The following is a 12,754-nucleotide window of genomic DNA, read 5'->3' as shown; positions in this document are numbered from 1 at the left end:
TAGGAACTTTATATGTGCTGGGATCTGGGTACAAAAACTTTTTGGGGGGGAATGTAAAAGTAGCAGGAGTTCTGGAATTAACTTCTTGAACAGGAAGCTGCAGTCCAAATGTTCTGCTGCAAAAGCAACGTTGAAACTGAGGTACACAGCAAGCGATCATGCTCCACCAAACAAGGGCGCAGGTGAGCTGTGAAAAGCGATATTTATTTTAATATGCAATCTATCGACATACATATATATTTTTTTGATTCTGTGTCTGAGAATTTTTGTACTTGCACTGACATGGATTGGCGAGTTTGAGGCATTGTGAATCTATTAAGCACGGACAATTAACTATTAAGTTACCTTAAGTTGTGGGGGAAATCTAAATTCAAGAAGATTTTTTTTTTTAAAACATGCATGATTCCACATGTATATAGTATATTACATAGAAATTGTCAAATGTAAATTGTGTAATGTTCAGCATGTGTGCGGCAAACGGCTGGCATGAAGGGTGTAACGTGAACGCGAACAGGGCGCCGTGCATCTACCTCTCCTGTAAGAAGAGTTGATAGGATTAGAACTGATTGATAGCCAGTGTTTGAGATTGACACAGCTTTAGACTTTAAATACCCGTCTTACCAGAGGCAAACAGGCTACCAACGCCTGATATGTATTGCTTGTTTAAAATGTTGTAGATGCAGCTGTAGCCTCACTGATTGTAAGACCGTAGAGGATTTTATTTTAATTTTTTCACTAAATCAGGCAATAACTGTCTAGATGGTGGGAATTTCCCCACAACTCCTCTCCAAATGAGCCTGAAATGAAAGAGACCTACCGTCAACCCCCTTGAACTTTTACCGATGACCCTCACAGGTGAAATGGCATGCGCTCAACGGTATCCATTCTGATCAACCGGGCATCAATTAAAGGAACTTGATCCAATCAGAATGGCCTTGGGACTGCCTGGAAACTCCATTTCTTACTGCTTACGGTGAAGTAAGGGGCTGTTCTGACAACTGCAGGCAAAACTGGGCAAAAAAACAAACGTTCCATGCACCTCCATCCATAATGAGTTACCGCAATGTCCCTGCTGCAGACATTATATATGGATGTTTACGCCACAAGTTCTGGCTCCAGCTAAATGAACCCCTTGCTTGTCCTTCGACGGATTTGGATTTTTGAGACTCAAAATGTATCTCATCGCCTGTCATTCCAACATTAGAAATCTATCATTTGATGTATGAAAAGAGCTGTGTGTACGTGTCTTGAGATTTAATGAGCAAATAAAGGAATATATGGATGCATAAGAAAAGACAAAGCACATCAAGTTGTTTTTTTTCCATCTCTTATTCACTCGATTCAACCGTATGGAGGTTCGGGCAGATACAGAGAATGGACTCTCGGTGGTTGTTCTTACACGCATATATCGTGCTGGGAGGGATCTTAGAGGCTCCAAAGCTGGATGAGCCTCTGGAGAAAGAGGATCAGTGGATTGATTCAGTCCAATGCAGTGTTGTCTGGCCATATTGTTCAGCACGTGCACCTCACCTGATTGCAGAGGAAACTAGAGATTCTGCAGTGTTTTACCATCATTTTAATGTCACATATGAAATGAGATAAAATATTTGAACAAACAACAATCTTCTTTATTTAAGTTCGCCAATACTTGCGTCATCAGGACTGTTTATTTCATAGAATGCGGGTTCAGTGGGTGCAGAGCTACTCCCTATTTGTGTTTGAGCTTGACTGTTTTTACATTCATCAGATTTCACAAGAGCCCTATTGCGACATCAGAACCAGTTTGAAAATCAGGCGTGTTACGAAACGGAATCCTCTGTGAAGTGGAAGAAACTTAAAAGTTAGATTTTTTACAAGGTCTATAATCGCCCAGCAACCGCATGCAGTTTCTTTCCCTGGAAATTGAAGGGAACGCCTCGCTTCAATCCGGCCTTGGTCTTTTGACTCATCATCTGTAAACTAGTATTTCAAAGAAAGCACAGGAAAGTGTGCTGAATGTGTAGCACAGATCCAGTTAATAGGAAATACGTTCAGCCTCCTACAATATTAACATTTTAAAGAGCACGTTATTCTCTACAACAATGCCATTAGGCTTTTAACAGTGCATGTTAGCAAAATGTTGCCCCCCCCTATTTGGACAGATTGATAGGTTAATTTTTGTTGATGCGAAATTTGAAGACAGAGCCTCGTTGCCTCCAATGGCTGAATTCATTTCCAATTATTCCGCACCGTCAGAGGACGGGATTTGAACAGTGTGTTGGCAGACACGTAAATCAGAAACCAACAATACAGGAGAAGCATTTTATTTATTTCCGTAGCACTGCGAAACACATGCAGTTTGGCGAGTGTTACTGTACATATACAGACGAGACTCAAACAGAAGATGATCAGCTGCACGCAGAAGGAAGTGTTGTCACAGCAGGGTTGCCGCCGATACCAGCAGTCAAAGGAACATGTCTTCAAAGTAATCGTCAAACTCCTCGTCCCTAGACGGAAAAACACAATCGCAGGGGTGTCGGTTCCTGTCGTGAGCAATGCTGACACAGACATTTAAATGCTTTGAGAGGTTGGCCCAAAACTAGATGTGCTTTGCTTTTTTTTTTTTTTTACATTTACATTTTATTTAGATTAAAGGAGGCCCAGTTCCAAAAAGAACACGAACGAATAGTGACTGGCAGCAAGAACAGACAATTTAAAGGTCATGTACAGTACAGGTACTAGTAGTGAACCTGATTTTCATCCCATAATTACCAACATAATTACATAGAATCGAGCTAATAGCGCTTGAATAATGTGCCGTCAGTGCAGTGGATCAGAAGCACTGCTACGTATTATCGAGCATCTGGGAGTCAGTTTTCCTTCCAGATGTGTGACTCAATAAACTCTGCCTCTTACTACTGACCTTCTCAAAAGCAATATCGTACCAAATCTTCAGAGAAGCGTGACAGTTGAAAGTTTAGAGGCTTTCTTGACAGTGAACGCGATCCAAGTGGTCTTAAAAGAGATCTGTACGTTATGCAGGCGACGCGGTAAAGATTGTCCCTGGTGGTTTACAGCTACTTACTGGGCGCGGTTTAATTAGCCTTAGCCGTTAACCTCACCTTGACTTCTCCTCCACGGCGGGGGCGGGTCCACGCCAGTGGTCGGTTTCCGATAGGTCTTCCGGCCCATCGCCAGCTTCAGGGTGTAAAGAGAGGATTTTATAGAGTGGTCAGTCACGCGTCCACGATCAATTCCAGGTCGGCCTGATCGGCTGAAATCTCAACCTTTAGTTCAAACCTGCCCTGATTGGATCGCTCGTTGCTATTTAATAAAGGTTACGCCTTCAAGAACTGCTTGAGATATGTACACCCTGAGATGACAGTAAGGAGTCTGGAGAGACCCCGGAACTAACAGAAGTGGGGGAAAAAATACAGACTTTTGGTAAAGGGAGGGGGAGACAGTTGAGAAAAACAGACCAGCTGTCAGTCTGTTATCATTCCCTGCACAGCTAATGGGTGTTTTCACTCCAAAGTTGGGAGAGTGTCATGATCTGGAAGCCTGGGGGGTGAGTAGAACATAATGTATCCAGTGTGTGTGCGTGCGTGTGTGAGGGAGTGAGGGAGTGAGAACGAGACAGAGTTACGACCGCTACCTTTGCCCGAGTCCTGTGACGCCTCTGAGCTACTGGAAGAGGTGGAGCGTTCTGCAGAGAAAAACGGAGAGATAAAATAAGACGGGTTTTAAACAAAAAAAAAAAGGGTGGATGAGAAATAAAGGAACACGAGAGAGAAACTAGAAATACACTGCCTCTTAAAGAAAGACGACTCCCTCAGGTGGTTCCCATCTGATTAAATTACTGCCCTAATTAAAGCGGCAGTTCATCTGCCGGGAAGCGAGACTAACCTCTGTGCCTCTTGCGTTTTTGTTTCTTGGAGTGCGAAGATGGCCTCTTCCTCTTCTTCTGTGGTGGCTCCCGGGCCTCCTCTGCGGACCTTTTCGTTTTGGCCTTTGCCTTCACCTCCTTCCTCCTGAAAGCAGAATCTCACTTTGACCAAGCCGTACTAACACTATGAAGCAGCCATTATGGGCGCCGTTCAGGAGATGACCAGAAATCCATCACGGTACTTTCAAAAAACAAAAAAAAAGGGGGGGGGGGGGGGGGTCAGGAGTGAGTCAATGCATCCCATATCTAACAGCAGACTTATTCAGATTTCCATCTATAACCTTCTGAGTGTGTGCTGACTGTCCTTCGTGGCCTGTCCTACTTCTAGCAGACTAAACATCACTCATTGCGGGTAAAAAAGATCTACATTTTTAATGTAAAGATGTCTCAAAGATAAAAATAAAAAAATATTTTGCTTACTTGTGGTGATAGTTGAGTTTGAAGGAGCATTCAGGGCATAGTCCTAGAGAAAAAGAAAATTAGGTCCAAAGAAAGATTTTTTGTTTTTTTATTAACTAAGAGGAAAGTCTTACATAACCATGATTTTTGTTTTTTTTAATTAGCCAACCTAAGAACACACTCCAGGATCAAAAGAGCATGTTTCATTAGTGTCAAAACAATGAATTTAGAATTACTGCAAGTTGGATTAACGCTCTCAGTTTGTGAGGAGAAGCAACATGGATGTGACCTGTTACTTATTTGCTGATTAAATTAGTCTCCAATGTCTTGCTTCAGTGAGTTTACCGCCACTGGTGGGTCCACCAATTATACTTAATGCCCTAGCAAGACTTTATCCAGTAGGACAACCAAAGGATTATCATTAGTCAGAAAGTGAAGACCCCCCCCCCACACACACACACACATACACACCCAGGCCGTAAAGACTCACTACATGCAAAGAAAAATACCATAGAAAAGAATGAATATTTACTGAGTTTGACCAATGCATTTCTCTTCTCGCCTTGTTCCACATAGGCAAAATTCACCTCCCAGCTTTTCAAGCCTTCCTGCCGGTCGCAACGCTTGTTCCCGCACTGGAACTGACCTGGAACCGCACAGAGCACACCTACTGTACACATGCAAAGACAGGGTTCATCCACATTTATGTAAATAAGTCCATCGCTTTTCTGAAAGATCAATTAGTGACAGTGAACGCAAAAATAATATTCTCGTACAAATATTAATCGCAACAAATGCCGATTTGATTTCGATTTTCCTTGTTGGCTAATCTTGCATTTTGTAAATCAATAGATCCAAACAACTCAACTCTCCTTTCTGACCTTTCTGACTTCACATCTGCCTACGACTCCTGCACAGTGATGTGTGTGTGTGTGTGTGTGTGTGTTGTGCTTTTTTTGGTCTTTGAGTAAGGAATACGGACTATAAATCAGCAAACACTTCAGCATCAAAATGCCCCCATGCCCTCCTCCATTCATGTCTACACATCCCATCCTCCTTATCCCCTTGTGTCTTCACAACACCTCATCCCCCCCAGGCCTCCTTCCAGCTGCCGCACAGCCTGCCCATTATCCCTAGAGGAGCTTAAAGTGGCAGTGATCTGGTCTCCGGGCTCCCTCCAGATTGTGACAGAGGGAGCAAAGTGCGTCAGAGCAGTCCATTCTTGGCACAAGGGTGTGAAATGCTTCTTACTCCGCGACAAGAAAGTGATGCTCGCCACTCACCGGCTTAAGATCGAGACTGTGTAAACACTGAGGACAAGTGAGGCTCGTCATCATTGATTCATGCCACTTCGGAAGGCTTTCCCTTCATGTGCTGTATCACATTAAAGGCCGATGACGCCCGCTACATACTTAGCTCCAGGACTGGGTTCTGATGACGCGGCTCAGTTTATTCTAGAAGGCCTTAAGTTGTGATCAAACAAAGAAAATGTTTATAGCTGATATTAATTAGAGACAATCCCACTGGGTTTTTTTTTTTTTTTTTTGGAATTGAAAGACTGCTTAAATTTTCATTTGAGTTCTTTTTTTTTTCAATATAGCCAACAACTTTGCAGCCATAGACACTTTTATTACTTGTCTATGACCTCATGATCCCTTACTGTAATGTATTTCTTCACACTCTACTGCATCTTGCTCTCACTATTTGTCCTGTAAACAACAGCAAACCCACAAATATTTCAACTAAATACCAATATGTCCACAATATAGTTTTTTAGATTGAACAATTTTCTGACTAAAAAACATGAATCTAGTCGTATTAAACTAATTTTAGATAAAACACCGTCACATCTAAATGTAGAACACAGCCATGTGCTCATTAGCGCTAAATACTAAATAATGGGAATGCCATCAGCTCTGAATGTCTGTGATCGTGGGCCAAATTAATTTAATGAAAAGTCAGGGAATCATCCGAGTTATTGGAATACTTCCCGAGGGGAAAAGAAATGTCCTGATTAATTTCACTTAAAGCCTCCCAAAATTTCAACCCTGGGATCCCCCCCAGTTTGAACCTAAGCAGTGGACCTGCTGACTAATTACTCCTAATGCAACTAAATACAATAATTAAATTCCTTACAATAAAAAATGGCAAAAGGCAACTTGAAAATGTCAAATGAACATTTAGTTGCCATTGTATTCTTTTAAAGCTTTAATGGCTGGACTTTTCTGGCACTGTATGGGTGCGACTGGGGACGGGGCCACCTTCTCTACTCTTTGCCAACATGGCGTCATAAGTAGTGACTGGGCGGCGGCCTTAAGAGAACCGGAGACTTAAGAGAATCCTGTCGTCACCATCGCCGGTGACGTCAATTACAAATGCAATGGAATTCTCCCATGACGTGAAACAAGGAACTGAATCCCATCAGCGCTACAGAAAAACAGCTCAGTGACAAACGTCAATGAGTGCAATGCACGTGAAGGTTGTACATGTCTGACCCTGCAGCTATTGAAAATCCACAATACTGCCAGAGCAGAGATGATAAAAATGCATTTCAGGGCAAACTCTACTGGCATATACGTTGAAAGCGAAATATTACCAAGGTCAGTTAAGAGTCCTTTGCTTATTTCTGATCATTTTCAGCCCCAGGTCTCACATTTTCCCCCGCAAGAGAAAAGTCAGAAGAAATAAATTTTTTTTAAAGATGCACACATGGCGTCCATGCTTCATAAAACAAAGCTGTAAGCAACAGTTCCTCTATGGGTTTCTGTTGAAAGTGGAACAAAGGATTTCTACTGGTCTTTGTGGATTAGTATGGGTATCCTCACACACTGGGTGAACCTCACATGCTCAATGAGAAGAGCTGGCACGAGCTCAGCGGCGTAAACTCTTTAAGAGAGGAAACTCCTGTCCACCGACGTCAATGGCTGTTAACGCCAGCAGCCAGCCGGTCTGAGATCAAGACCGATACACCGCAGGACAGGTGGCGGCATGATTAACAACAAAAAGCACGTGGACGACCACGTTGAATAAATTCTCCGTCTGCGGGAAGCGCTCAGCACCCGCTGCCCTTGGGCAGATATTTCAAATATTGGGAATGTAAGGAGCTTCTAAAAGATTGGCTCTCCAAACACGCTTTCTCGCTACCTCTGGCTTTGAAGCAGATTCGGCTTCTTTGTTTTCTTTTTTAGGTTTTCCTTTTCGCATTGGAAAGCCGTCCAGCCTGCTGACCTGAAGTTCAATGCTCCATATTGCAGCCGCTATCAGTGCGATTCCGTTTCCTATTGTCTAAAGCGCCTGCATTCCGTATCTGCCTCCCTTCTCAGGGGTATTGAGGGAAAAACTCATATGTTCTAATTTTATTGTACAATATCCTGTACAGCTCACACACAAAAACAAAACGGACCGATAGGAGAACGTCGATAAGAAGCGGTCCTGCTTCAATATCTTTAACTCAGAGATATAAAATGCTGCCTTCTTTCCCTCTATATATATATAGACGTGTATTTATTAACTCTCAAACAACAAGAGAACGTGGCTTCAATGTTGATGAAGAGAACTACAAATGCGGATTTGGCTACACTTAGTGCAGATTGTGTAAGCGTGGCTGTATTTGCTGACATATTAGATTAGTATTCCTTTCACTGGGTTTAGTGTCCCACGCGCTAAATAGTACGCAACAATCGCTTCACTGGGAATTGTTCATGTAAACAAATCAGAGACAGCTCTAGTCAAGTGTTTGTAACCTGATCTAATCTAAGTACCTGTAGAGTACTGCTGGAGGTGAACTGTCAGAGACTAGGATTACACAGTCTTAATCTGGAACAATATATTGGGTTAGTCAGTTTTCTCAGACTGTGTGTGTGTGTGTGTGCGTGCATGTTTTTACAAATACAGACCATTAAAATACTATCATTTTACAGTGTTAAAATGAAAAGTTCTGTATTGAAAATGTTTAGGAAAGAACTTCAGATACGTTTTCTGTGTAAAATGTTTCCCTCTGACTTGTACTATTACATATATCACTGTCAGGCAACTGCAGTGAAATAAACTGTATAATACTTCTGAAATCTTGAGGAATACAACTGGAAAGTAAACTTAATTACAGTACTTGAGCAAATGTTGTGAGCGAAGTTCCACCGCTGCATTTATGTGAAGCATAAATGTGAGTCATCGACACAGAATCACCCCCCGCAGATTTGCTGATATTGTCCTTCAATATCTACAAATATTCCTGGCTGTCACACAAAGGAGCGCTAGATGGGACGGAGCTGTTGTACCAATCTTGAACAATTAATCGACGACAATCATCAAGTACAGGTAGGAACTAGTGTAGGAGTAGAATGGAGGATTTCTATCGGTACGAAACAGAAGAGAAGCTGAACGCTAGGTACAGAGGCCATTTCTGTGAATCAACAGATCAATCGGCTCATTAAATAAGTGAATGGTACAAATTGTTACCAGGCATTTGGAGCTACAATAATTAAAATAGAAAAACAAAAGGAAAGGTGACATATTTTAAATGTTTCTAATGACAATTGTGGCAAATTCACCAAAATGAGGTGAAACAAGTGCTAAACGTGGACTGAGTCGTGTTGGAGACTTTCCACACGCGTCACCTGCTGTCGCCATCTAGTGGAGAGCCTTCTGAACTACTTATGTAGAAACGAACCCTTTATGGGTTGTGGGCAAAACTGTGCAAAATGCACGCCCGCACACAAACACAGACAACCACATCTATCTGTACACACACATATATATATATATAGACACATATATATATACATTTATATTGCTATTTGAGGGGTAAACCTGGACTTTATCCGAACTAGCTTTGTGTTGATGAACACTAGAAGAAGAAAACCTTTTTACTATATCTTACCTTTGCCAGAAATAACTTCATTCTCGATCCGCCAACGAAATCCAAACTGTTGGACACAAATTGTTAAAGAATCCACATATTTAGTGAAATCACTGAACTGGCAGACGATATAAAATCCCTTTCATGAATCTGGTGATTATTAAAATAAGCTTTAGAAGACAAATAAAAGGAATTTTAAAAAGATCAGTGTATGCAGAGTGGTTGGAATGGCCATTAGAATAAAGCAACATTTGTTTTAGTAGAAGTCAGTGTAACAAGAACTGAAGCTGCCAAGCAGCTCCAAAAATGAAATGAGACAAAAGCAACTACATGCAGGTCAATATTGTCTTGAACTGTTCTGTCATATTTTCTTGTGAATGGATTAGTTTTCTCACTGTGAATGCACTTTGGGATATATGTACACAGTATATCCAACACTTAGAATAAAGCATCAGTGGACAGGTCTTGAGTATTTTGCCACCGTTACATTCCTCTCCAACAGTGAACTGCTCTGCATTCCCTCACACCACATTTACCACATACTGTGGGTGAAATAGGTATTGAGCACATCACCATTTTTCTCAGTAAATATATTTCTAAAGGTGCTACTACGGTTTGATTTATTTGCACGCCTGGCTGTGCAAATAATATATTTACTGAAAAGAATGGTGACCTACCCGATACTTATTTTAGCTGCAGCATGACTGATCAGTTTATTTGCAATTATTAACATGCATACTAAATCTAATGGGACCTTGAGTCACCTGTCACTGTTTGTGGTATCATATTGATTAAATTCTACTCAATACCTCCTACGGTTGCATTTCTGTCGAAATGAATGTGTGCGCCCATCCCACCTTGTTCTCCTTGTATTTGCTCAGGTCAGCGATGCAGTACTCTTTGAACAGCTTGTCATAATACTTCCTGGCAAGCTCTTTTTCCCTGGAACAGAATAAAAGGAAAGTAGAAACATTTTAAAAACCTATTTTAAACAGTTTTTTTTGTCATCATCTCATAATTTCAGACTACTATAGACAACAGAACAACAATGAACAGCACACTGAAGCGGCCTGCGTGAAACAACTGACTGAGGACGAGCACCATGTCATGTCGTCTTCATCCTCGTCTCTCCAGAGAAAACGATGATTCTCGCGCAACACATCATGATCTGTTTGGTCATTGGCTCTGAGGGAAAGAAAAGATCAAACGAGAGGTCTTTCAATCACAAAAACACAGATGAGTGTTACGTTTTTCATTGTTCTAAGTTTTAGCCTACAATGACAGCAGATGACTTGCTTGACTGCGAGACACAAATCTTACGTTGAGCGTTTGAGGTCGTCCATCTTTCCTCCATAATAAAGAATGTAGTCCCCAACAAACTTCTTATGACGCTCAAACTGTCCAAATCTGCTTAAGGGCAGGAACAGATAAAAGCGGCATCTTGTGAACTGCAATAATAGCGGAAACTTTCCAGGCTCCATAGCTGGAGATAAAGCAACCAAGTATTTAAATCTGAGATGAGAGTTTTATAATTTGAGATTTAAATCGATAAAGAAATAAAGACAGAAACAAACAAACAAACAGAAAAAGGATACAGCATTCATTGATATCAGGTGGGCTCTCCTGCTCTTGGCTTCTTCTCTGAAAAACACAATGAAAATAAGTGGATGAAAACTTTAGAGGGTACAAGCAATCACAATAAATTAGAGACTAAAAAGCAGTGAATTGCTGCTAAATTTGTATAAATTAGCCTTTTAAATTTTGTCTTGAGTACCTTGGTCTGAAAAGAAATCACATTTGTAAAAGATGGATCAAAATTGAGATTGATGGCGTGAAAGGAAACTATTATAACACTCAGAAATGATAGTCCCATTTGGTTTTATTAGAAACTTAAATCAAGATTAAACACATCTTTGAGAAATTCATTTAATTTTGGCTGCAATTACATGTGTTCAAACTGGATTTCTCTAATTGTGTCCGACGTCTTAGCGCCCAAACTGCAAATAAAATCGCAGATTCAATAAGTAATTAAAATAATTCCATATAGGATTCTAATGAGGTACATTTTCAGAACCGACATGAATCAAAATGTGAAAGTATTAAAAGATTATCACTCATTTATTTCAGGATTAACTATTAAAATCATATGAGAAGTGAGCAGAAAGCTCTGCCGTTATAACTGAAAAAACTATGTGACTTGAGAGTACCTGTCGATTTCATTGCAGTGTAAACTCCGGTGAGGCACCTTCGAATGCCGATCTCTCTCGAATGGTTTCTGCAAGATTTCTTCCTCGCGTTTCCTAATAAAAAGGACAAAAATACACCGTGTTAGTGGACGGGGGTCAAAGGTTACAAAAGTAATGCTGTCATTCATCAAACCCTTAGTACGTCTTCCGACACTGGTAAACACTTTAGGCTGTAAATACACACAACTACAGGATCTTAGATAAGAAGATTTGAATTCTGGCATTCTAATCTCTTCATTTTACCTTTTGAGTCCTCTCTCCGAGGACTCTGCTTGCGCGCCATCTTCACTGAAGTCGGAGTCATAGCCTCCGCTTCCGTGCACCTGGAAGGGAAGCAACACACATCACGGATAAAGTAATCACACAACACACCTTGCTTGCAGAATGATGTATCGTGAGAAGAAAAACACACACATGGCTGTGAATTTGTTTTTCAAACAGCAGCTTATGTTTGAAATGTTATTACATATTTTTCTTTACTGCTCACTCCTAGACTATATACGTCAATGTCCCACTCACACACGCACGCACACGCACGAGTTGAATCTAAAATCACCGCATTGGTAGAACATCTGGAAGGCGTCGTTTAGGGTTTTTAACATGAGCTAAAGAGCGAAACGACGAGGCTTAATGCGAGCAAATGGTTAACTTAGCTTTCAGCTAATGTTTCATGTAACATGTTACGAACAAAAAACAGTATTCTTTTAAACTGGCATTATAATATAGTCAACTTCAAAAGATATACGCTACCTTCACCAGGTTATCCATTTATTTCCTCACTGTCGTCTGGTGAATGTTTACCAAAATAAAACCTGCGGCGCCCGATGATGACGTCACAGAACGTCGCGGCTCGTGACGTTTTGAATTCACGATTTATTCTGAGAGAAAAGCTGAGGACATGTGAAAACAGATCGTAAAAAGATTCCGATTCATCTGTTTGATTTGTTTAAAAGAACCGCGTCTTTCCAGGAAGTGATGTCATTAACTATTCTGTGATGTCATTGATCAGGGCTGTCAACATTTGAAAATATGAGACAGAAACTCAGACATTTAATGTTGGTCACACACGTGTGTTTGTTTGTTTGTTTGTTTGTTTGTGTTCAGTCTGTAAATTTAACTTTTGCTTGTTTCAGAAACGCTGCTGCATGATTTCATGTTGACATGAAACCTCGGCCAACCTCGGCCTCCAGCAGTGTCCTTCACCTGCTCACGTGCAAGCTCACCTGCTCACATTAGCTGCGTTACCACTAGCTGCTATCATTCTATGGTTTCCCTTTGAATTGCAGCGGAAATGAACGACAGGCGTGTAAAAAAAAAAAAAAAAAA

At 41.0% G+C, this 12,754-nt stretch overlaps 1 protein-coding gene across 1 annotated transcript; it reads right to left on the bottom strand.

Moving 5' to 3' along the window:
- Positions 1-2,295: 2,295 nt before the first annotated feature.
- LOC137916219 (protein FRA10AC1-like) lies at positions 2,296-12,225 on the bottom strand. Its single transcript, XM_068759300.1, has 14 exons — positions 12,179-12,225; positions 11,672-11,751; positions 11,390-11,482; positions 10,778-10,823; positions 10,503-10,579; positions 10,284-10,367; positions 10,040-10,124; positions 9,204-9,249; positions 4,857-4,970; positions 4,346-4,388; positions 3,886-4,010; positions 3,635-3,685; positions 3,102-3,177; positions 2,296-2,486 (listed from the first exon to the last, which is right to left on the bottom strand). Exons 1-14 carry the CDS (start codon positions 12,194-12,196, stop codon positions 2,444-2,446), a joined length of 981 nt encoding a protein of 326 aa, XP_068615401.1. The 5' UTR covers positions 12,197-12,225; the 3' UTR covers positions 2,296-2,443.
- Between the last annotated feature and the right edge of the window lie 529 nt (positions 12,226-12,754).

This window comes from Brachionichthys hirsutus, unplaced genomic scaffold, assembly GCF_040956055.1.
Source record: "Brachionichthys hirsutus isolate HB-005 unplaced genomic scaffold, CSIRO-AGI_Bhir_v1 contig_1141, whole genome shotgun sequence".
Lineage (NCBI taxonomy): Eukaryota > Metazoa > Chordata > Actinopteri > Lophiiformes > Brachionichthyidae > Brachionichthys > Brachionichthys hirsutus.
The sequence above is the reverse complement of the archived record's forward strand: the minus strand, read 5'-3'. Positions and strand labels throughout refer to the sequence as shown.

Excerpts from the sequence above, each read along its gene's own strand:
- LOC137916219 (XM_068759300.1), bottom strand. Across the intron at positions 11,483-11,671 it reads TCGGAGAGAGGACTCAAAAG|GAAACGCGAGGAAGAAATCT; the intron begins GTAAAATGAAGA and ends CCTTTTTATTAG. Across the intron at positions 9,250-10,039 it reads GCAAATACAAGGAGAACAAG|TTTGGATTTCGTTGGCGGAT; the intron begins GTGGGATGGGCG and ends TGTGTCCAACAG.